Source organism: Sciurus carolinensis, chromosome 5 (genome assembly GCF_902686445.1).
Source record: "Sciurus carolinensis chromosome 5, mSciCar1.2, whole genome shotgun sequence".
NCBI classification, from domain to species: domain Eukaryota; kingdom Metazoa; phylum Chordata; class Mammalia; order Rodentia; family Sciuridae; genus Sciurus; species Sciurus carolinensis.
The window spans coordinates 146,409,446-146,435,014 of record NC_062217.1 but is presented as its reverse complement, the minus strand read 5'-3'; the positions used below and the strand labels follow the sequence as shown (position 1 = coordinate 146,435,014).

The window sequence follows — 25,569 nt, the reverse complement described above, 5'->3', positions numbered from 1 at the left end:
CCCAAGCTTTAATGATGTCAGATGGCCAGTTTCAGTTGAAGGTTATCTTTTATAGTCTTCTCTAACCTCTATTTTCACTTTTTAAAAATCAGTCATTTTTAAAAATTACTTGATTTTCCTGTCACTGGTCATGTAACCACTGAAAAGCATTAAACATTTTGAAGAAATTGCCCTCTATGATTTTGATTCATGTGATAAGTGTTTCTAAATATTTTACTTGCACTCTTTTAACTCATGGCCTCCCATTTGAAACCACTAAGAGTTTCCTAGGCTACCACTGATCTAATGGCTGTTTGCTCAGTATTGTGAAAAGGTAGACAGTGAGGACTCAGTTTCCTCTATGAAGGTTCTTAACATCTGACCAGGAAACCTAGTACATAGCCACATTGGTTTTACTTGTTAAACTTTATTATTATTATTATTATTATAGTAACAAACTGATTATTTTTAATAATGAAAGTAGGATATTGGGATGGGGCTAGAGCTCAGTGGTAGCACTCACCCTGGGTTCAATCCCCGTACCAACAAAACAAAACAAAAAATAGTATGGTGCCTATAGACAAGAGGATAGCCCTGTCTCAGGCCAAGTCCCTCTTCCTTGCGTTTCAGAACTGGGCTGGTCAGAATAGTCTTCTAGAATGCAGACTGGGTGTTTATCCACCAGGTGTCATTATTTACCAATCTGACAAGTCGCTGGACACTCAGTGCTGGGAATCAAAGCTAGAGACAAGAATATGAAATGAATGAAAATAGATTTAGGAAAGGACTTTGTGGCTAGAATGCAGCTCGGAAACCTTTCAAAGACCAGTGACACTTTCCCGTTCAGGTTTTCTAACCTGGTGCTTCCTCTGGAAGGAATCAGTGCTATGTGCTTAGGCGTAGCCCTGGCTTCCAGCCATATTGTGCTAGATTCAGGTTTGTAGGCCCCAGTTTAAGTAGTCCTTACTGTCCAGTTGCATCTCCTACCCTTACCCTCGGCTCCCTAGTTCATGGGACTTGGAACAGAGGAAAGCATTCACAGTAAAAAGACCAAGATTGCTCCTTCCCAGTTTGAAAGTCTCCAGAGACTCAGCATCTAGGATACAAATATGAGAAGTCACAGGCTCTGTGAAAAGGAGATTGCACAGAGGTGCCTAGGACAAACCACTTGGAGGAGAAAGTAGGAAGAGGAGCCCTTGCTCCCTAATGCCCCCTGCTCCTCTTCAGGCTATGGGAACCAGGCAGGAGACTGAAATGATGCAGGCCTTCATGATGCTTGCCCTCAGAGCCAGCCATTGCTACTGAAATCCATGTGCAGCGCCTCCTCCTCTGCAGGGCTCAGCTCCTGCAAGGGGGCACGACAGGGTCCTCCGTAGTAGCCAAACCAGTCCATGGTTTTCTTCAGCCCTGGGATTCCAAAGCGCCGCGTCACCTGAGAAGCAGGGTCTGTTAGAAGAGACTGTGGAATACCCTGCACACATCTACCCAGTACCCAGACATCTGCCACTTTTAGACAGTTGGGGTTCCCACCCTCCTCCCCTAGTAAAGAAACTTTAACAAATGTGTGGCACCCAGGGTAAATTGGGAATCCAGATTTAGAGATCAGAAAGCAGGTCTTTCATAGAAAAGTGCAAAATCCTTGGACTGAGCAAGAAAAATGGCTCCTTGGTTTTAGGAGGGAAATCTACCCTAACATGTAGGAGAGTGGCACTTAGTCCTCAGGCTGGGATGGGAGAAGGCAGTAAGGACTGGGTGCTAGAGTATCACCAATCTGCAGCCCAGTTCCCAGAACATGATCCAGGTCACAGCAGGCCTGGGAAGTCAGGAGGGAAATTTAGACAGTCCAGACCCTTACCCCTCCTGGCATCAGGGTCCCCACCCACCCATAGCTTCTCCAGGACCCTGTTTAAATGCTTTCACAGGAAAAACAACGCATTGTTGTCCAAAGAAGTTTTGTTGCGAAACTGTCATTTCCTTATCTGAGCAAGTTTTCTTGCCTAAAAAATGAGGGGGCTAGACAACATGATCTCTAAAGGCTTGTCTGTTATAGTGTTACAGTGTTATATTATTGTCATAATATAAAATCATGCATGAAATTTTATAGAATAAATGAAACATCAAGTTTCTTTGTTTTTGGTATAGCAGCTTGTTACTTCATAAGATCAAAAGTGTTAGATGGGGGCTGGGGCTGTAGCTCAGTGGTAGAGCACTTGCCTAGCATGTGTGAGGTACTGGGTTCAATCCTCAGCACCACATAAAAATAAATGAATAAAGTAAAGGTATTGTGTCCATCTATAACTAAAAAAAATTATTTTTTAAAAAGTGTTAGAAGAGGCTGGGTACAATGGCACATGCCTATAATCCCAGTGACTCAGGAAGCAGAGGCAGGAGAATCCTAAGTTTAAGACCAGCCTCAGCAAATTATAGTGAGGCTCTAAGAAACTTAGTAAGACTTGGCCTTAAAAAAAAAAAAAGGTAAAGGACTAGGGATGTAGCTTGGCAGTAAAGTGCCCCAGCCCCGGGTTTCAATTCCCTAGTACAAAAAAATAAAATAATAAATTAAAAAATTTTAAAGGGACTGAGTTCAAGTGTGTGACTTGGTGGTAAAGTGCCTCTGGGTTCAATCCATAATGGAAGGAAGGAAGGGAGGAAGGGAGGAAGGGAGGAAGGGGAGAAGGAGGGAAGGAAGGGAGGAAAGGAGGGAGGGAGGAAATAGGTTTTATTTGGAGGGAAGGCAAAATCTTAGAAGTATGTGCTTTATGAAGGGTAAGAATTAGTGAGGTTATTTGGGGTAGAAGCAACTATTCACCACTAGAGGCCAGTAGGCTTTAGCAAGCACCGGCTTTTTTTTGGAATGGGTGGTAAGTCACTCTCCTCCCAGACCTAGTCCCCACCCATGATGTTCTAATAACCTGGATTGTTTGTTTTTGTTTGTTTGTTTTTCTTGTTGTTTTTATCCCAAACCTCTGTAGCTGGAAAAGAACTAGGGGAAGAGATAGAACTAAGCAGTACCTAGAGAAAATCCTGCTTGTACCATGTTTTTCTGGATTGCTGGTATACCCCTTCTTCAGGCCTAGAAAAGAGCTGACTGTTTTGGTGCTAAAGACCACAGAAAGTCCTAAATATAGCTGTGGGCAGGAGGACAGCTGGGTGGGAAGGTGGAAGAGGACATTGCATTTGACCAGGACAGGGCAATAGAGTGACATCAGGTTGCTCTTGGGGTGTCTGAGCCTACAGCCCAGGCAGCAGCAAGGGGTTCCAGGCATTCCTGAATGTGTGCCCAGAGCTGGCACAGGAGAGGGCACAGAATGCAGGGTGAGGCAAGATGGGGTAAAGAGGGACTGCATGCAAAGAGCTGGGTTGGCAACTGGGCTTCCTATCTTCCCAAGGGGCAACCTGAGCTGCTTCGTCTGTAAAATGAGTTGATAACTATACCTACCCATAGAGATGTCACAAGGATCAGATGAGAAAAACACCACTAATATTAGACCAGTCCCCAAAGCCCCAGGAAGCATTGCTTCCTTTTTCTGTCCTAAGGGATGCAGGTTCTGGAACCTTCTCTTTCACAGGTAGATGGGAGTAAGAGAGTTGAGGTCCCACCCCAGTGGAGTGTCCATTATGTTCAGGGCTACCTGTGCCCCATGGACTTAGGTGAAAGACACTCATTTCTACAATTTTAGAATGGCTAATCTCATGCTTTCCTCCTCAGGCGTCCTTTCTCTAAAGCTGAGTTAATCTGCCCCTTTAGGTAAGAATACAAGCTGAGGAAGGCCTAGAGTCCACCTCCACTTTACTGAACAAAGCACCATTGAAGAGGGCCTGTAACATACAGCTTAGGACTACTGTGTGCCATCCATGCAAAACTTAAGGAAAAGCAGGAACATACACACACATACACAAAACAAAACTCAATAATCAATATAAAGAATATTGTGATTTTTTTTTTTTTTTTGATGGTAGTGGTGCCAGAGATCAAACCCAGGACCTTGAGCATGCTAGAAACATGCTCCATTACAGAGCAATGCAATTTATTTTTCCTGACATTGGGGATTGAACCCAGAAGCCTTTACTACTGACACATCCAGCTCTTTTTTTTTTTTTTTTTTTGAGACAGAGTCTTACTAAGTTGCTGAGGCTAGCCCTTGGACTTGCCATCACCCTACCTCAGTCTCCCAAGTCACTGAGATTATAGATTTGCATCATCACACCCAACCCAATATTTTTTTAAAAATCAAAATCAAGTCAGGAGCAGTAGTGCACACCTATAATCCCAGTGATTCAAGAGGCTAAGGCAGGAGGATCTCAAATTTGAGAACTCTGCAACTCAGCAAGACCCTTTCTCAAAAGAAAAAATAAAAAAGGACTGTGGATGTGACTCAGTGGTAAAGCACTCATGGGTTCAATCCCCAGTAACAGAAAAAAAAATGCAAAAAACAAAATCTATCATAAACAGTTTTCAATACAGACTCAAAGAGAGCCCTACCCTATTATAGCCTGAGGCAAAAGTAAGCCATGTGTCCTATGTACATGTTTGTGTGTGTGTGTGTGTGTGTGTGTGTGTGTGTGTGTTTTAATGTTTTTGTTTTTCCCACAAGAGTAGATTTTGGGGAAAAATGTTTTAGTGACTTTGCTTCCATTAAACCAGGGAAGTAAAATTATAATGAACTGGTTTTGCTGTGCATAAAATATTTAAACCTAAAATAATGGTGTGAGTTTTTATATACCCACTTTGCAATGTATTTTTTCAAATACTTTAATGTTCTGGTGGCTAGGGGGAATCACTTTTTAGGAAAAAAAAGAATTTCCACTTTCTGGAAGATGAAGTAAATGTACTCGTCCCGAGTTTTTCCGATAAGTACAACTAAAAACCCTGGACATTATATAAAAACAGACATAAGACTCTGAAAGGTTCAGAGAAGGAAACCAACCAGAGACCTCAAGCCCCAAGACAGAGCAGATGGCAAGTCTGCTGGCCCACACGTAGAACTGAAGGCAGCAACCATGAAAGGGCAATGGACACAGACACAACAAAAAGTTCCTGGTCTAGAACCAAAAGACCAGGAAAGGGGCAGTCTAGCAAAACGGAAAACTTGTAGGAAACTACTACTCTCTATCCCAGCCAAACATCACAGAGTTGATAAGGAAACCTGAACTTCCAGCCCTGATCCCACTCTCAGGTGGATGGTGTCAAAGAGGTCTAGTAGAGGAGAGTCAGGACTTTCACCACTGCCACCCTTAAAGAGGCCACCCAGTATTTCCCATCTCCCACCCCTCCCCCTTGCCCACCAGACACACAGGTGATGTTAGCAGAGGCCATGTGAGAGCCAGGGAGAATCTGTAGAAGTCTAGTGCACAACCGAGCTACATCCCCAGTCCAAAAGGTGTGTGTGTGTGTGTGTGTGTGTGTGTGTGTGTGTGTGTGTATTTAAATATATTTAACTCCCAAAGAAGAAATCTACCAGCCCCAATGGTTTCAACTGGAGAATTCTACAAACTAAAGAATATTTAATAACAATTCTATACAGTTTCTATCAGAAAATAGAGAAGGAAGGATCACTTCCCAGTCCATTTTAGGCAACTATTATTACCCGGATACCAAAACAAGACTAAGGCTAAACAAAAAATGAAAAAGGAAACTGCAGACCAATGACCAATATCCCTCATGAATACAGACACAAAAATACTTAACAAAATATTAGCAAATGAAATTCAACAATGTATCAAAATGATTAAACACCATGACTAAGTGAGGTTCATTCCAAGGAAGCAAATCTGTGCCAAATATTTGAAAATTACTTCATATAATCCACCATATTAACAAGATAAAGAAGAAACCGTCACATGATTTTGTTAATCAGTGCAGAAAATCATTTGACAAAATTCAACACCCATTCATGATTTTATTAAAGTCTTAGAAAACTAGGAATAGAGGGCAACTTCCTCACTTGATAAAAAAAAAAGCTACAAAAACCTAGAGCTGATATTAAAATTAATGGTAAAAGGCTGGATGCTTTCCCTTAAGATCAGGAACAAGGAAGAAATGTGTGTTCTCACATGCTGCAGGAAGTCCTAGTCAGTGCAATAAGGCAAGAAAAAGAAATAAAAGGCATACAGATCAGAAAGGAAGTCATTAAGTCATCCTTATTTGTAATTGATATGAGTGTCTATGTAGAAAATCCCAAGGAATCTATAAAACAAAATCTCCTAGAACTATGAGTTCAGCAAATTCACAGGAAGAAGGTAGAATTGCAAAAATTATGTGTCTGAATACTAACAATGAACAATTGGATAGTGAAAATCAAAAGCACAATATCATTTTAGCCAAGCACAGTGGCACATATCTGTAATGTCAGCAAATTGGGAGGATGAGGCATAAGGATTCCAAGTTCAAGGCCAGCCTTAGCAATTTAGATCTTAAGCAACTGAGGCCCTGTCTCAACATAAAAAATAAAAAGGACTGGGGATTTAGCTCAGTAGGGAAGTACTCCTGGGTTCAATCCCCAGTACCAAAACAAATTAAAAATTAAAAATAAATTTAAAAATAAAATGTTTTTGATCATTCAAAAATATGGGCTACTTTTTAAGTTTACATTTCTCAAAATATGTACAGAACTTCTTTCTGAAAACTACAAAATACTGAAGAAATAAATCAAAGAAGATCTGAATAAATAGTGTTCAGGGATTGGAAGACAACATAGTGAAGGTGTCAATCATCCCCAGATTGTTATCCTGATTTAGCACAATTGCTATCAAAATCTCAACAAAACTTTTTTGTATATATAGACAAAATTATCCTAAAATTTATATGGAAAGACAAAGGAATTAGACTAGCTAAAACAATTTTTTTGGGGGGGGAACCAAGTGGGAGGTATCAGTCTATTATAAGATTTATTTTTTAAGACTCGTATAGCTACGACAATCAAGTCTGAGTGGTATTGTAGAGGGATAGACAGATAGATCAATGGAAAGAATAAAGAGCCCAGAAATAGACCCATACAAATATGCCCCACTGATTTTCCACAAAGGTGCAAAAGCAATTCAATTCAATGGAGGAAAGACAGCTTTTCCAACAAATGGTGCTGGAGCTAGTAGATATCCATAGGCCAAAAAGAAAAGGAAAGGAAAGGAAACTTGACCCAAGTCTCACATTTTAAACAAAAAAGAACTCAAAATGGGTCATAAACTTGAAGAACATAAAACCATAAAACTTTTAGGAAAAAAAGGTGGGAGAAAAATCTTCACAATCTAGTATGAAGCAAAGAATTCTTAAACTTGACAACAAAATCATGATTCACAAAAGAAAACCTTGACAAATTTAAAACTTTTGCTTGAAAAAAAAAATACTATAAGAAGAATGAAAAGACAAGCTACAGACTGGGAAAAATGTTTGCAAATCACATCTCCAACAAAGGACTAGTATCTAGAAGATGCAAGGAACTTTCAAAACTCAATAGTGGAAAACCCAACAATCCAATTAGAAAATGGGCAAAGGCAGATGTGGTGGTGCACATCTGTAATCCCAGGACTTCAGAGGCTGAGACCGGAAGGTTACAAGTTTGAGGCCAGCTTGGGCAACTTAGCAAAACCCTGTTTCCAAAATAAAATAAAAAGGGCTGGTGGCCCAGCTCAGTGGTAGAGTGCTTACTTACTTAGCTGTATAAGACCCTGGGTTCAATCCCTTGTATCACCAAAGCAAATAACAAACAAACAAACAAACCAGGGTTTGAGTGAAGAGGTTATGATATAAATACTGAAAAGATATTCTATGTCTTTAGCTACCAGTAAAGTGCAAATTTAGACCACAAGATCTTACTACATCCCGCTAAGAATGACTAAAATAAAAAATGGCCACAATACCAAATGCTGGTAAGGATGCAGAGAAACTGGATTGCACAGACCTTCACAGTAGGGCAAACATAAATTGAAAAAGCAACTCTGGAAAACAGTTTGGAAGTTTCTTATAAACTAAACATAAAACCATCATGTATGGCCCATTAATTGCACTGCTGTGCATTTATCCCAGAAAAAATGAAAACTGATGGTTACATAAAAACCTGTACACAAAATGTTCATGGCAGTTTTTGTTTGTTTGTTTGTTTGAGACAAGATCTCACTGTGATACCCTTGTAGGCTTCAGAATATTTTTTTGTGGCGGGAGGGGACACAGGTATTGGGGATTGAACCCAGGGACACCTAACCACTGAGCTCCATCCCCAACCTTTTTTATTTTTTACTTTGAGACAGGGTCCCATTAAATTGCTTAGGGCCTCTCTAAATTGCTGAGGTTGGCTTTGAACTTGCAATCCTCCTGCCTCAGCCTCCCAAACTGCTGGGATTACAGACGTGTGCCACCACACCCAGTTGGTCTCAAAATCTTAACCCTCTTACTTCAACTTCCAGGGTAGCTGGGATTACAGGTGTGTGCCATTGCACGCAGCTCTCCTGACAGTTTTTAATAGCCAAAGATTTGAAACAACTCAGCCCTCCTTCAAAGGGTGAATGGTTAAACAGGTTGAGGTACAGACATACCATAGAATACTACTCAGCAATAAAAAGGAATTACTATTGATACATGCAACAACCTGGGTGAATCTCCAAGAAATAATCCTGAGTGAAAAAAGTCAATTCCCCAAAGTTATATACTGTATGTTTCCATATAGTATAGTGTTGAATGCAGCCAAATAGTATCGTCTGGATCTGACAAAATTATAAAAATGATGAACATATTTGAGTCAACAGGAGTTAAGGAGGGAGTCGGGAGGGACTGAGTGGGCATGGTTGTAAGAGGGTAACATGAGGGATCCTGTGGTGATGCTAATATTCAATACCTTGACTATATCAACTTCAATATAGTATATCCTATCCCATATTGTAAAATTATTCTATAGATTTGTAAGATGTTACCATTGGGGGAAAGTAAGTAAAGGGTACATGGGATTTTTCTGTATTATTTCCTAAAACTGTGTTGTCTCAAGATTAAAAGTTTAATATAAAATGTATATGAAAGCATATATATAGAGGCACACACTTTTCTGTTTGCCTCAGACTTCAAAATGGCTTTGATCTTGACAATCAGTCCATCTTACATTCTTCTCCTTGACTCACCCAACACAGAATTGGGGCACACAGTCTGAATGCAGAATAGATTATTAAAGACAAAATTCTCCTGGAAAATCTGAGTTCTGAACATCATTAGCCTTCAAACTTCTCCTTTGCTACTCCTAATCATTCAGATTTTCAAGATCTGGTCCCTGGAAACCGACTTAAAGATCCAGTTTTCTCTAGGCAGTGTATCTCTTAGGATGGTCCCAGGATTACTTATGTTGTAATCACACAGGACACTTGTTTTAATTCATATTCAAGGAATTAGGACTTTTTTTTTAAGCCACCAGAGGAATTCTAATGCATACGTAAGCTTGAAAAGTAACAGGGCTCAAACTTTGTCTGCAGCCAAAATTTTCTGGGGAGGCACAAGGAGTTCCCACACTAGATATTCTCTAAAATCTCTGCAAGGGAAGGGATGGGGGTAGGGGTGGAGGCGAATGCCAGCCCTGGCTCCCACCCCTTCCCCTGCTGCCTCTGGCTGGGAGCTCACCGCAGAGTTGGGTTCAATGAGGCGGTGCTGCAGCTTCTGGGCAGCTTCCCATTGCCCTGTGAGGCAGAGTCGCTCCAACTGGCACACCTGGGCCCCCAGGACATTGGCCAGGGCACACACACCCCCAACGGCTCCTGCCCAGAGCAAGATACAAAACATCAGCCACAGCCACTTCCAAAGAGAATCCTAAACCCTGATTCCCAACCTCTTCATTCTGAGGACATAGGATCTGGATTTCTAAAACACTGTTGGCCACATCAAAAGCACGTTCTGTGAGTCCAGAGTACGCGTTTTCGGAGAGAAAAGCTGTCTGCATATTCAAGATGGAATCCTGCAGGTCAAGAGCTGCTCAGCTGTCTGAGGAATGAGGAATAATAGCTCAAGGACAGTTTCTTCCTTGCACCTAGCTACCATCTCCCAGAACCAGGTCACACTTCCAGATGACAGCCCCCAATTCATCTGTCCTGGAAGGATTGGAGTGGATAGGCACCTGTGCTCTTCTGCAATCTTATTCCCCCAGTAAATTCACACTGGGACAGCGGTGGGATGGAGTGGAGGAGTGGAAGGACCTTGGGCACAGGGTCAGGAGACCACACATTTCCTCCCACTGGCTGCATGATTTTGGACAAGTCACAGAATCTCTCTAATCCTCTGAGCAAGGAAAATGGGTTGGCTGTGATCTCTGAAAGTTCTGCCACCTCTGCCAGCCTCTGAGCATAATTCTGAGCCTAGTTAAAAATGACACTAAGCTGCCAGGCGCAGTGGCGCATGTTTACAATCCCAGCGGTTAGGAAGGCTGAGGTAGGAGGATCACGAGTTCAAAGCCAGCCTCAGCAACTTAGCAAGATGCTAAGCAACTCAGTGAGACCCTGTCTCTAAATAAAATATAAAACAGGACTGGGGATATGGCTCCATGGTCAAGTTCAATCCCTGGTACCCAGGAAAAAAAAAGAAAAAAGAAAAAAAGACACTAAGCATGGTGGCCTCAAGAGGAAAGAGTAGAGGCAATTTAGAATGAGCTAATAGCTATAATTTATAGAATATCTACTGTGGGAAGCTGTCCATATTTAGCAGAATCAAACTAGGTTGAGCCACGTGACGCAGAGGCCTGGCTTCTAGGAACCGCCGGGAAATACGTGGCGTTGCATGTGAGTGGTTCCCTGTCTCCTTCTGGAATTTTCCCCCTAAGAGGATGGCTCTCCTAACTCTACCCTATCCTGTCCATCACAGAAGAAGCTCCTCCTGGTCCTGGCCCCCTTTTACCTGCATATTATAAATAAAGGAGAGTTGGGCGACTTGGTTGTTATAAGAGGCCAGAGCTGGTATGGAGGGACCTGTCACACTCCGTCTCTCATAAAAACAGTATTGACTCTTGTGTGTTCTTTGAGTAGATAAGTTTTTTGGCTAATAGACAGAAAAACCGCCAACATCCTCCTCTGGCAATTAACCCTTTCCTCCTCCACGTGGGATGTGGAAGAGGACCCTGACAACCTACTATGTGCCACACACTTTAGCAGATGGTAAGGTGGATGCTCTCATGTCCTTTTGCTTTGTAGAGCAGAAACTCAGGCCCAGGCCCTTGTTGACAAGTAAATGGCAGAGTTGAGAGTTTAGCTTGGCTATCCCCACCTCCAGAGCCTGTGCTCTTTCCCATCCACTCCACTCTCAGGAAGAGGAGGAAATGGGTTCCCCTTCTTCCCCTGCACTGTAAGGGGGGATGTGCCAGGACCTAGACAACAAGCCAAAGTCTGCAGAGATCATAGGGAATAGAAACCAGTGTTGTCCCTTGCAGTTCTGGAAAAGTTGCTCAAAGCTGAAGGGAGAAGATGCTGTTCATCTTTTCCCTTCTTTCCATGGTTGAGGCCCCACCTGAACCAAAGAACCCTGATCCAAAATAGACAAGAGTTGTTGATTTACGTGACATCCCTAGGATCCTGGACTGGGACAGAACCTGCTCAGGCAGGTACAGTGGCTCATGCCTATAATCCCAGTGGTTTGGGAGGCTGAAGCAGGAGGATCACAAGTTCAGGAGGATCAAAGCCAGCCTCAGCAAATTAGTGAAGCCCTGTCTTAAAATAAAACATAAAAATGGCAGGGAATGTGGCTCAGTGGTTGAGAACCCTTAGGTTCAACTCCTGGTACTAAAAAAAAAAAAAAAAAAAAAAAGGATGTGCTCAAGCAGCTGAAGATCCCTGGCCCAATCCTGCAGGTTTGATAGTTCATCTGGCCTAGGTTAAAGCAAAGAGGAAAATGGACTTCTGTCTTAGAGGAGAAGCCCCAAGATCTTGCCTTCAGAGAATGATTAGCAAGATGAGATTAAAGGAGCTAAATTTGTCATCCAAGCATAGGACTCAGGACTTAGAAGAAACTACAGGCCTGGGATTGCATATGGTCACCCTTCCACCCAAAAAAGTCACTCTCAAGCATCCAGGATTCATACAAGTCAGAAGGGTGGCCAAATTACTGACAAACTACCCAGTCTTGGCACTCCCAATTTCCCTGCTTGAGTATCTTGGTCACCCACAACAGTTTGAGAGCAGCAGGCGGCCTACCTAAGGCATAGCTGGCCATCAGGAAGCCAGCTGATCCAGCCAACACCTGGAAATCCTGCTTGCTGGTCTTGTGAACAATCAGCCCAATCCTGGTCACCTGCAATAGCAAACATGGTATGAGAGCTGGGCCCCAGGCCTCAGCCTCCTGTCTAGATGAACTGGGCAGATGTCGCAGAATGACAGTCCAGTTCTCAGAGAGATGCCTTTAGGTTCAGACAAAGCCCCAGAGAGCACATGCAACAGAGAAGCCAAACAGGAGCCCAGAAATAGCACAGATCTCAGAGCTTCCCGAAGTTGGTAGCTGAAATGCTAGGGCCCAGACCAAGAGGAGGGTGCCCAGCAGGAGCTGCTGCCACGCACATCACCACCACTGTCCTTCATGCCCACAATATTCGGGTGCTGGGAAAGCGTGACCACTGCATCCACAGGCAGGTCCAGCCCCGTGTTGGCTGGGACACTGTACAGCACCACAGGGATTGGAGAGAGGTCAGCAACCTGAGGGGTGCAAAGAAAAACGGGGAGAGGGCAGTCAGCCCAGGTCCTGGAACTGGAGTCTTTCCTCCACGGTTCCTGGTCCGCATGACTGCAGGGCTGCCTGGACAGGCCTACCCTCTAACACTAAGTCATCTGTGCTGCAAACCTTGACTGTAAGTAGCAATGACTGCAAGTATCTATGGAGTGCTTTCTCTATGTCAGGCTCAGCTCAAAGCCCTTTATGATCTGATCTCCATCCTGAACAACCCAGAAAATAGATGTCTTTATTCCTCTCATTTCAGAGAGGAGGAAATAAAGACACGGAGTGGTTAACCGGTCACCCAAAGTCACACAGCTTGTACATAGTGACATTCCACCCATGTCCCGTAGCTGCCATTCACATGAAGTAGGGGCATGACTCCACTCCCAGCTTCTCTCCTCTCCTTTTCCAAGAGGAGCCTCTGCCTCAGCTGGCCTCCTTTTGGTCTCAAGCCTCTAGGTGGTGCCCACCTTGGTATAGTGGTGAATGAGGGCGGCGCTGGTCATGCGGCCACGAAAGTAGCAAGGGGTCACCACCATGGCAGCATCGGCACCGACCTGTGCCATGCTGACAGTCATCTCCACTGTGGCTTGAGTGGCTGCAAGGAAAGAGGAGGGGGAAGGCCTGGGTCAACACACTGGGCCAAGCAAAGGGGGCCTCAGCATGGCCCAGCAGAGGCAGCACAAGAAGACAGAACCTGACCCCGGAGCCAAGGAGCCTGAACCCCACAGCCCAGCCACCCCGGGGCCCAGGGTATTCTGGCCTCACACTCGCAGCCGGAGCCTGCTAGCAGGAGCTTGTCCTTGGGTATGACCTGGCGCACGCGGCTCACCACCTCCAGGCGCTCTCTGCTGGTCAGGAAGGGGAACTCGCCCGTGGAGCCCTGGACCACAAAGCCTGCAACAGAGGCCCATCACAGTGACTGGCACCTTCCCATCTCCTTAGGAATGACCAGGACATGTGTTCAACACTCAGCAGACTCTACCTCCCCAGCACCACAGCTCTTCACACCTTTCCTTCCCATCCTTGTCCTGATGCTGAGGACGTTCACCAGGTGCATGGTGGTGTTCCCACTCCCTTTAGTTTTCTTTGTTTTAGTGAAAAGTTTTAGCCACACTAAAGAGAATAGTCAGTAATAGAGGCCACACCCAGGTACCCAGCACCCACAACAACCCTCCCCTGATCTTCCTCTTCCTCATCGGTCTGTCCCAACTTAGGTGTTTATTTTCCTCTTTCATATCTTTATACACCGGCAGCATATGTATGGACCTGAGCACAAGATAATATGGTTTTTGCAATTTTAAACAAGGTAGAAGTGGAACCCAGCTTGTCTGACCTTCTGCTGTTTAACTGTGTTCATTTAACATTATGTTTTTTGTTTGTTTGTTTTTTGGGTACACAGAATTGAACTCAGGGGCACTCAACCACTGAGCCACATCCACAGCCCTATTTTGTATTTTATTTAGAGACAGGGTTTCACCGAGTTGCTTAGTGCCTCGCTAATTTGCTGAGGCTGACTTTGAACTTGCAATCCTCCTGCCTCAGCCTCCCAAGCCGCTGGAATTACAGGCATGTGCCACGCACCCAGCTACTAACATTGTTTTGAGCTTTGTCCACAGCAGCACCCATAGCTCTGATTTGTTCATTTTAATTGCTGTAGAGGGTTCATTTGTATGGTTAGACCACAATTTTTTTCTCATTCTTTTGTTGAGGAGGTTTAGAATGCTTCCTTCTTTCTGTCAATGCAAAAGTGTCTTCACACTTCTGGGTTCATCAGGGACACCCCAGCAGACTCAGGAGCAGTCCATTAGTGTTCATTCAAGCCAACTCTTGGTATTGTCCGACTGATTTTGGCCAAGTTTTTGGGTGAAAAGTGCTATCTTATTATTTTATTTTGCATTTTCCTGTCTTATCAGCCAGTTATTTGAAGATTTCTAATATATACCAGGTACAGCTGGTGTACAACATTATATTTCTATGAGAGACCGGCTGAATCGATTGATGCTCTTCAGCTAAACCTGAAAGGGATGTTAGAATTATTTCCTTTCAAGCTTTTCCTTTCAGCTCTTCTTTTCCTCCCTTATTTTCCCTCTCTACTCTATTCCATTTTTTAAAAAAAACCACTAAAGTAACTACAAACACAGCATACGATCCAATAGGGATTATTAATAAATAGAACAATATTTGGAAGAATGAAAAGAAAGTTGGCACCAGTACTGGCATAGAAAATCCCTGCCATACAGTTGTGAGAGATGAGCCATAAATGTGATGTGGAGCTTCCCGACAGTCAAAGCTAAAAGGGAAACATTGTCAGCTAACAGATATGTAGAACCCAAAACATAAAAGCAGCTGCCTGGAGAAACACAGAGTTTCCTGGCACTGAGACCAAGAGAAATTGTTCCTGTGACTCATCCTGAAGAGGACACAGTGTGATGTAGACTCAACTTTATACCACAAACCTCTTTTCATGCTGTTCTCGACACTATTAGACTCTACTGCGTGGGTTGACAGGACAGCTCTCACTCGATAGTCAGCTTTTATTTTATTTTATTTTGAGTTTTTGCCTTGGTAACATTGCAAGGAACATTTCAAGGCAAATAACTTTTAACTTCTGTTGGATCTCCTCCTGAGGATTCATTACTTTGTGTTCAGCTGGGAGCCAGAGAACCTCCTTGTATCTTGCTACATAAGGAGGCCCAGTGCTGTCCCTGTGGGTTGGACCCCTGTGCAAAAGCTGCTGGCCCTGGATGCAGGCTCCAATCTGACTATGATTGGACCAGCACCCTTGACTAAGAATCTAGAGCACAAGCTCTCACCACTTCCCTTATAGGAATGCCAAAGCCATCTGTCACCCTGGGCTAGGGCAGACTTGTGCTGTGGTCTACGATCTAGCCACAGTCACTTCCAAGTCACCCTTCATCCAGTGGTCAGTTCCAAAGGCCCCTGGGCCCCATGTGTGGACTTGGCCTCAAGGCAGGACAGCAGGGTCTGGGAGCAGCAGGTGCGGTGCTCAAGGTTCTCATGGACTGGCCCTCTCTCCTGTCTCTGGAAGGGAGCATCTCAACCAGGCCTGATTCCCAGGAAGAAATGCAGGCTGGGGGAGGGGTTGTGGTTCAGTGGGAGGGACTCTGTTTAATGAACAAGTCCTATCACATCTCTATTTCCTTCTCTAGGAAATGACAACTCATTTCAATTCTAACTTATTGGGCTGTTTGAAAGTCTCAGATAGAAAAATGTTATTCAGAAAAGACTTTGAAATCCATTAACAGGTGCCTCCCTCATCCTCCACCTGGCTGGATGTCCACTGCAGGCCTGGTGTAGAGAGGGGCCAGACAAGAGGAAAAGGCAGGAATCCCAGTGGATCAGGGAGTGAGGAAAGTGGGTGATGGAGAAGCTGGGAGGCAGGACAGTAGACAGTCATGCAGGACAGTCATGGGCATAGACTCTGAACTCAGAAAAGCTAGGACAATTCTCAGTGTGGCTCACTTACAGTTATGAGATCTGGAGAAAATGGCTCAACCAAACCTCAGTTTTCTGGACTGAAAAAATAGGGATGATACTAGTTCTTTTCTCAAAGAGTCATTTTGATTAGATAAGATGCTATTTGTAAAGTACTTAGAATAGAACCTTCTCAATTGTTAGCTGTCATTCATGTCAAGTCAGGGGAAAGTATTTTAGCCATAGAGAGGTGGCTGGTGCTGAAGGGAAGGCTGTGCTCAAGGTCCCCTCAACTGCCCACCGTCCACCAGCTGTAAGGTGAGCCACTCTCAGTTTGGAAGCTACTCTCCCCTGCTCCCATGATAATGCTGGCTGCTCTGGAGAGCTAGGGTGGCCTGAGAAGGGCAGTGGGTATTGAAGCTGGGAACGCACAAGCAGCATGGTAATTGTTGTGACCAAAAAGGAATCACAATCTTTCTCACAGAATGAATGTCCCCTGGGCACTGTCAAGCACTCTAGGTTCATCATCTTCCTCCTCCAGGAAGTCTTCCTGGGACCCCTCCACTTGACCGCTCTCCTGAGCTTCTACTAGCTGCTCCTCGTACTTCCCTAATGCCTACACACATATGCAGAGGTCCTCAGAACCCTTAAATGCCCCATCCCACCCCCACATGCAGAACCAGGCAAAATTTCTCAATCTGGTCTCTCCTATAAAATGAGAACTTACACCAGATGGTCTCCAAAGTCCTCCCTGGCTCTAAGTTTCACAGTCACTTTTTTGGCTTCTTCCCCTGCCCTTTGCCTATCTCTTAATGCTCCCGTTCCATCAAAACTGACTTCCAATAGCCAGATGTGGTGGCACATACCTATAATCCCAGAGACTCAGGAGGCTAAGGCAGGAGGATCACAAATTTGAGGCCAGTCTTGGCAATTCAATGAGAGCCCGACTTGAAATAAAAAATAAAAAGGACGGGGGATGTAGCTCAGTAGTAAAGCACCCCTGGGTTCAACCTCCAGTATCAAAACAATGAAAACCTGATCGACAGGGCTCATTGGTAAAGTGCCGGCCTACATGCAGGCCTTGGGTTCAAGTTCCTGCACTATAAAAAGCCAAGACAGGGCTGGGGAGATAGCTCAGCTGGTAGAGTGCTTGCCTCGCAAGCACAAGGCCCTGAGTTCGATCCCCAATACCGCAAAAAAAAAAAAAAAAAGCCAAAACGAACCTGACTATCAAGGTCTCCCAGCTCATTGCCCTCTCCCACCCCTGCCCATTTGCTCATGCCCTTCCCTTCCACCTGGACACCAGCGGAAGCCTCTCAAGTGCTGGAGAGTCACTAAGCCTTTGCTAACTCCCCTCCACTCTATGCTCCACAGCATTTTGCTCTTGCCTAGTTAGCCCTTGTCTTTGTCTGGATTCAACAAGGTCAAGGACAGTGCCCCTCTCATTCTGGCCTCCTCCAAGACAAGTGCCTGCTGAGGAGGTGTATGTTGTTTTGTGTGTAAAAAAAAAAAAAAAAAAATTGTTCCAGACCTAGCCTGAGGCAGAACTTTTTTGCATACTGTAATTCATAACCTCTCTCTGGGAAGAAATATCATTCCTGATAAAACACTTAAGCAGTTTCCCGAAGAACTTCATTGGAATTTAGCCTTAATCTGGGAAACCAGCCACACTCCCAGCTAACTGAGGCCAGAGTCTGGTGGCTGTCAACTGCTCTTTGTTTTTAGTCTCAGAGTGGTCTAGTAAGAATGTCCCCACCATGAGTATATACTCGAGTTGGTGCCTAGAGGGTGTTTTATTTGTAACACAACTATAATAAAACATTTTGACATGTACTCAAATTGTCTGAAAACATTATAGCTTTAAATTTTGAACTGTTTTTAGATCTACAGAAAAGTTGCAGAACAATAATATGGGGAGTTTCCTAGCATCCTTCATCCTGCCTCTACCAATAACATCACCCACCTAGGGATCAGAACCACACAATTGTCATGGGCATGCCACCATTAACTGGTGACTTAATTGTGCCAGTTTGAAGCTTGTTTTTTAAGTTAAGATTCCAAAATTATAATTAGCTAATCTGAACTTTGATATAATAAGCTTTTAATAAAGGATTTAATGTCTCACCAATCCATGTATGCATTTCTTTTTCCGGGAGTGGGAATTATACAGGGGTGCTCTATCACTGAGCTATATATTCCCAGTCCTTATTTTTTATTTTGAGACAGGTTCTCACTAAGTAAGTAACCCAGGCTAACTTGAAATTGGGATCTTCCTGCCTCAGTCTCCCAAATCACTGGGATTACAGGAGTGCGTCATGGTGCCCAGCTGTGTGTGCACATTTTATTTCATACTGGGGACTAAACTCGGGGTGCTTTACCACTGAGCTCCATTCCCAGCCCTCCCCTCTTTTCATCCCCCATTTTTTTTTTTTTTTTTTTTTTTTTTGTGCTGGGGATCAAACTCAGGGCCTCATGCATACTAGGCAAGCACTCTACCACTGAGCCACATCCCCAGCCCACCACCCCCTTTTTGAGACAGAGTCTTGCTAAGTTGCTAAAGGCTTCACTAAATTGCTGGGATTGGCCTTGAATCTTCAATCCTCCTGCCTCAGTCCCCCAAGTTATTGGAATTACAGGTGTGCATCACTGTGTCCAGCTATGTGAATGCATTTTAAAAATCACTTTCAGATGTCAAACCTCATCACTCTGTTGCTTTTTGTTTAATGTAGCAACCACCAACATTTGCCAGTGTGATTTGACCCCATTTTTTCCAATTAAAATTTTTCTTAGAAAATATTTTAAACATATAAAAATTTATATATTGTCACTTATTAGGTATGTTCAAAAAATTCAAATACTCCCAACTGTGCTCTATAAAATCAGTTGACAACATTTAGGGTATTTGTAGATTTATCCATCCTTTTCAGAGATTCTGGGCCCCTGAAGTATAAGGTCCATAGATTGGGAACTCCTGGTAAATTCATAATAGATCAAAATGGTAAGAAATTTCTGTTGGAGTCATGTGGAGTTAGTGCCTTGTAGTTGACTTCTCTTAAGATCTACAGGGGAGGTACCTGCCTTCCCTTTAACTGCTTGATTGTGGGTGAGAGAAATCACCCCCGGGAGAGGAGAAAGAGTCCCAGGTATGTAGGTAGGCTGAGGACATGTGCCAAAGAGGTCAGGAATAGGCATGAGAGGCAGAATCCTGTTGGTTGATGGGAAGAACACTGTGAAGCAGCATAGGCAGGGATTAAGGGACTCCACGGGCTGGAGTCTCAGCTGGGATCTAATCCAGCAACATCTTTTACCATGTCCTCTCAGGCAAGTTATGTCTCTAAACTTCAGATGCTTTTGGTAAAATAAAATACCTTCCTCTTGGAGCTGTGACTTGACACTTAACACGGGGCAAGACATATACTTAAAGAAAAAAAACTGAAAAAAAAAAAAAAAAAAGGAAGCTGCTAGTAGCAGTAGTAATACTGGTAACAGCAGCAGTAGCCAGTCCTAGCCCCAGCAATGGTGACATAAGATTGTTATAACAACCCAGTGACCATGGACACAAGTGGTGGGGAGGTTCTAATATGGATCCCTATGGGTGCCTGGAAACAGGTGGGGCAGGGAGAGAGGACTGCAGCATGGATGCTTCAGGCCTGAGATAGCCCCAAGAGCCCAGAGCAAGTCCCACCTTGCTTGCCCATACGCCTCTGAAAACCCATTCCTCATTCCCTCCCCCGCAATACCAGGCTGCTTCCTCCTTCCCTGGCAGCAGCAGGCTGATGAGTTTGAGGCCCCTGAAGGTATCTCATCCCCTGAGGTGGGGGAAGTTGCTAATGGAATCTCATATCAGGCCCAGTAAAAGGCCCCAGCCAGGCCATGCATGATTGCTGGAGAAGGTGCCCTCTCCCTCCATCCATCCCTGCCCAGACCTCAGGCAGCCACAGAGTCCCCAGACTCAGAATGAGGGTATACAAGGCTTTATTGGCTCCGTTCCAGGCGTTTGGCATCGGTGCGGGGCTCTTGGCTGCTCCTGGGATCTGCCTCCTCGGTCTTCTCTCTGTGGGTCTTCAGGGGCCTCAGGGTCTGTTGTGGCTTGGCTGCCTTGCTTTCTCCCAGCTCTTCCTCCATCAGAGGCCACCCTCTTTGGCAGACTCCAATCATGATCCCTGTGGGGGGCCTGAGGGAGAAGGGATTTGGGCAGCAGCATCTCACCCCGGACCCCAAAGAATTCCCAAAAGGAGGGAAAACAGGCCTGTGTATGTGGGCCAGCCCTGCTGGGGGAAGGGGTACATGGTTAGGTAGCTTCAAGAGTCACAGATTTGGTGGCTGCGACTGGACATGCTATGGCTCTGGTGGCTTGGGTGACCTGGATGGCACAGGTGACTTGAGTGACCTGGATGGTTCTGGTGGTTTGGGTGACCTGGACTGCTCTGGTGACTTGGATGACCTGGATAGTTCTGGTGGCTTGGGTGACCTGGAAGACATTGGTGACTTGAGAGGCCTGGATGGTTCTGGTGGCTTGGGTGACCTGGAAGACCTTGGTGACTTGACTGGCCTGGATGACCCTGGTGGTTCGAGTAAGCTAGATGACTCTGTTGACTTTTGTGGCCATGGCGACTGTGGCCACAGAAAGTGTGTGTGTGGTTGGCACCAGCTATGGTGTTTTCCCGATGGGCGAGGAAATTCACTTTCAGCTTCATCTCCACCTCCTCGAGGGCCTTTAGCTCCTCTGGGGTGACGTCCTTGGATTCCAGGTGGCCTGAGTGCTGGTAAGCTGTGGCTCTCTGCAACATGGAGTTAGCCAGGTGCTGCCCCTTGGTATCAATCTCCTTGGTACAAGCAGCCACAGCAGCCCATATGGCCTCATCTGTGGATGAGGATTTTCCAGATTCTTTGTGGGTCTCTTTGATCACTGAGGACCCACACATTTTCTGCCTGCTGGTGAAGGACTCCCGGTGCATAGCCGTGCCCTCCTCTCCTTGCTTGGTGGTAATGGTCTCCACTCGAATAGTGGTGTTAGCCTCTCCATTCCCACTCCCAGGGTGGGGGGCATTGTTGTTGACACTGACACAGTTGTTGGGGACCAACTTCTCATCAGAAAGACGGCTAAAGTGAGATTTGATCCAGTTGCCTTTTGCTTTGTGGGAGTCTGGTGATTCATCTTGTGCAGACTCAGTGGTTGTTTTCCTTCTCCTCTTCCTCTGAGCCCACAGTATGAGGCCTCCGCCTCCAAGCAAGAGGATAGTTCCCAGCACCACCTTGCATGATGGTTGCTGGATGAACTCCAAGAAGGTCTCCAGGACCCTACTCCAGGCAGCAGAGCTAAGAGCACACGGGGAGTGGGGGAGCCCAGATGGTATGGCTCATGCTTGAAAGAGCAGGCTCCCCAAGGGCGTCTGGCAGGCAGGCTGCTGCACCCTCCCTAGGATGCCCCCTGCCACCTCAGCAATAAACCCCATTGTGAGGAAGGCAGCTGGGGGCGGGGTGGGGGGAGGTCACCACATCCCTCACGTCTAGCCTGGTAGGCATTGTTTAAGGCCTGGGTCCTGTCTCCTGCCCTGGCAGGTGTCAACGTCAGTGGAAGGGCAACTTCTCCAATGTAACCCATTGTACCACTCAGTCCTTCTTATTTTCCAATCTTTGGTTTCTCTCCCTACCCATTTGTTGGCCCCCAGAGGGCAGAGGATGCTCAGTCAAAGTGGCCATGGTAGAAGGAACCTCTTGGCTAGACCAGTATTCTGTTTGGGCCCACTGAGATTGGTGTCTGCCTCTATGCAGGACTCATCTGTGCAGCCAGCTCAGCACATTCCCTTCCTGCTTGCAGCCCAACTAATGGCAGAGTCCAGAAGATAAAAGGCCCAGGAAGGAGCTCATTCTGGAACAAAATGAGGTCACAATTGGGGGAGACAAACAGTGGATTGAGAAGGCAGAGCAGACAGGATAGGAGACTTCATTGGGTCCCAGATTCCTGGGGTGGTGGGATGCCTTAGTGATACACAGTAAAACTCAGAATTTGGCCTCTGGCAAATAGGTGTGGTTCAGGTTGTGAGCAGTTGTCCATCTGACTAGGCTTTCCCATAATTGCCTGTGCAATTCTGAATAATTCCCAAGGCCTATCAGGGTAGAAACAGGACTGGGTCACTCTATGCCCCTGACCTACCCAAAGGCATCTAGCACATTTATAAAATGAAGAAATGCCAAAAGAGGCTTGTATAAGTTGTGACATTTTAAACAAAATATTTTCTTTAACAGTAATTATATATATATAATTATTTATATATAATTATATATATATATAAATCTTTCACAAGAAACCATGGTCCACTGTACATATGGAAAAAATAAGATTCAAGCTTAAAGTTTTATGGGAACATCATCTGCCCAGTCTTTCTGGAGTATCTCTGTGATTTTTCACTAGCTTCATTTGGAAATAACAATTCAAAGTCCATCTTCAAAGTTGTTTACTGTGAGTTCAGGGCCAATGGTCCTTCTGAACAACCCCTCCCTCCAGTCTCTGGTTAGAACTTTTATTTCAAAAGAAAACTCTTTAGTCAAATTTTCAGTACAAATAAGCATTGCTAAAAAAATAAATAAAGATGGGAAAGAAAAAAAAAAAAAAAAAAAAAAAAGAGCTACCTAGTTTCAGACAGTACCTCCCAGAAGAATCTTTAACTGGTGTTCATGATATATCCAGGGCAGGCTTCCACCTTCTCTTTAGAGGACTTTGTTGGAGAAGCTTTACAGTGTGACATGTGATGTCTTCTTCCTCTTCTGCCCCTGAGTATTGAACTGCAAAGTCTATTCCAGAACAGGGCAAGGAAAACTGACTTTAGGGCTTACATGGTTGGACTGCAGCCTAGGAACAGTGACAGTACCCTTTAGCTCTGTGTTCCCTGTTCCAGTGCTCCATGTGAAAGTCTTCAGGAGGAATATGTTGAAATCTGTGGCTAGGAGTCTGAAGCTCAGCTCCCTGTTCTAGAACAGGAAGCTGGATTGGAGAAATTAAGTGATTTCTCAAGTCTCTGTAATGGCCAGGGCACGAGTCCAGCCCAAGGCTTCTACCTCCAGACCCTGGACTCTCTCCCTCAGGCCGTCTCCCTGGAATGTGACTGAGAGGGATCAGACAGGAGCAGAAGCCTGAGTGCTGTATCCACCAAAGCCTGCTCCAGGGCACCCCATTCCCCCTGTGAGGATGGGTGGATAGATGGAAGGGAGGGTCCAGAGAAAAGTATGAGGATTCTCACAGTCTGTGGATTCTCTGGATGGCAGGCAGACACCAGATATAAAATTCACCCTCCCAGTCTTGAACCTGAAGCTGAAGCACAGTCATCTGTAAGAGGCTGAGGAACTTTTTGCTTTGCTTCAAGGGAATCGGATTCAGCCCAACTTTCAGGCCTCTGTGAACAAGCCCCTGCACATATTTACTCAGTTGGTATCCCTGCTCAATGTGGGCACCCACAAGGCACTTGTCCCTGGGGAAGGGTCATATCACCTCAGCACTTAGCAATGAATGGGATCTCAGCTGGGCCACTGGTCACTGACACAAAGCAACTTTGCCAATTACACTGTTATTTTAATAATTATCACCATAGAGATCAATACCTTCTCATGTCTAGCACCTTACAATTTACAATATGCTTTCATTTGTATTCTCTCAGATTTCTCTCCCAACCATCCCATGATATGGGCATTCTCACTTCCCTGTATCACATGGAGAAATTGAGGTTTAGAGAGATTATCCCACAGTAAGTCAGTGGCAGAGCTGTAATTGGAAACCAGAGTCCTCGGTCTTAACTGTTACCCTGCACCCCATTTCTTCTGGTACTGGGGATTAAACGCAGGGGTATTCTACCACTGAGCTATATTCCTGGCCCTTTTTATTTTTTGAGGCAGGGTCTCACTAAGTGGCCCAGCAGGGCTTGAACTTGTGATCCTCCTGCCTCAGGCTCCCAAGTTGCTGGTATTACAGTCATGCAGAATTATGCCTGGCTAGAATCACACCATTCCCAAGGTTGGTGCCCACCAGATGTCATTTGTTGAGATAGTCTGGTCTAGTGACTTGGAAGGGGATATAGATAGGGTGAGTAGAAAGAAATGGAGCATGGGCCTTGTTAGAGAGAATTCAAATCTCAGCCTAGCTATATCAGCGGCGTGATCTTGGGCAGTGACCATGTCTCTGAGCCCCAGGTTCCCATGTGTGACACAGTGCTATTAAGAGTACTACCCAGGGATTACCCTGGGTGATGGATGGGCAACAGGTCAGGGCAGCCAGGTTTTGCTATTTTGTTCTACTTCCATTTATTGCACTGTAGCTGTGTGGCATGTCGAATGTCACAAATATGATCCAGTCCTTGATCTCAGAGAAGAGACCTATATAAAGGGGGAGATGAGTCTGAGGCGCCAGCCAGTAAGCGCTAACTCTGCCAAGAGAGGCTTTGCCCAGAAGAGAATGTGCAAACAAAGCTTTGAGGAGAATGAGACCTGGCTGTGCTGCCACATGACCTTCTTCACATCAGCACACAGGGCCTGGTTGACAAGGACGTACACACCTGTCATCCAGTGTAATCCCCACAAAAGTCCCGGGAGCTACCAAGGCACTTCAGCCCTTTTCAGTGCCTCTGTACAGAAACAGGCGAGACTCAGTCCAAGGTGCCAGAACCTGTCCACCCTCCCTGTCTCTGGTTCCCCACTCCCACAGTGGGCAGGCCTGCTTACCTCGGAAGGGGATGGTGCCCATTTTGTACAGATTCTCCTCCAGTTTCCCATAGTCCACCTCTGCGGTGGCAGTGAAGGGAGTCGTCACAGGGGGGTAGACACCTGCAATGTCCACCTTCCTTCCCTCCCCTGAGGCCCAGCCCTTCACATTCCTGGACAGGCCCCTGCTCAGCCCCTGTTGCACAGAGACCCAGATTCGAGGGCCCAGCATCTCCATAAGAGACCTGGGGCCGGCTGGTCTATGGCCCTGAGTGAGGCTGAGTTTGGACTCCTTTTTACCTGCTATTAATGATTAACGGGTCTAGTTAAAAATTTGCCGCCCCTCCCGACTTGTGGGCACTAAGGCAAGCCTGATGGTCTTGCCTGAGGGTAAGCGGTAAGGCCCAGAATCTTCAAAGAGCTTTTATCCTTGCTGGGGAGCAGTTGGAGAAATGTCACAGCGACTCTCTGACTGCCTGGGGTCCCAACACTAAAAGGCGTCTCTAGCCTGTCCTGGGTCCTCCTCCATAATTCCCAGCCCCAACACCTGGAGCGCTGCCAGTTTCCAGGCAGTTCCGAGGCTAGTGGAGCTGATTGGCTGAGCTGGTCAGGCCCTGCCCTGCAGGAGGGAGGTGCTACACACTGAGTGAGAAGCTTCTTGTAACCTCACTACCCTGCCAGGCTCCTCCTGCCAAGGAGGCCATGTGTCAGGCCTGTGCTGGCCATACACAGCTCCACAGGACAGAAGTCACCAGGAAGGAGCTGGGATGAGCATATCGAAAAGCTGACCTGTGCAGGGG

General features: G+C 45.4%; 2 protein-coding genes across 3 annotated transcripts; both read right to left on the bottom strand.

Annotated features, from left to right (window-relative positions):
- Window positions 1-367: 367 nt before the first annotated feature.
- Window positions 368-25,263, bottom strand: Hoga1 (4-hydroxy-2-oxoglutarate aldolase 1). 2 transcript variants are annotated; one of them, XM_047552693.1, is made up of 7 exons: window positions 24,791-25,253; window positions 13,409-13,537; window positions 13,111-13,238; window positions 12,487-12,621; window positions 12,127-12,223; window positions 9,575-9,708; window positions 369-1,411 (listed from the first exon to the last, which is right to left on the bottom strand). In XM_047552693.1, the coding sequence occupies exons 1-7, from the start codon at window positions 25,005-25,007 to the stop codon at window positions 1,262-1,264; spliced, it is 990 nt and encodes a 329-aa protein (XP_047408649.1). In that variant the 5' UTR covers window positions 25,008-25,253; the 3' UTR covers window positions 369-1,261. The 2 variants fall into 2 exon arrangements, with proteins under 2 accessions (XP_047408650.1, XP_047408649.1); XM_047552694.1 differs by lacking the exon at window positions 9,575-9,708 and having other exon boundaries at window positions 368-1,411; window positions 24,791-25,263.
- On the bottom strand, window positions 20,272-23,685 carry C5H10orf62 (chromosome 5 C10orf62 homolog). Its single transcript, XM_047552849.1, has 2 exons — window positions 23,678-23,685; window positions 20,272-21,397 (listed from the first exon to the last, which is right to left on the bottom strand). Exons 1-2 carry the CDS (start codon window positions 23,683-23,685, stop codon window positions 20,380-20,382), a joined length of 1,026 nt encoding a protein of 341 aa, XP_047408805.1. The 3' UTR covers window positions 20,272-20,379.
- Window positions 25,264-25,569: the final 306 nt, after the last annotated feature.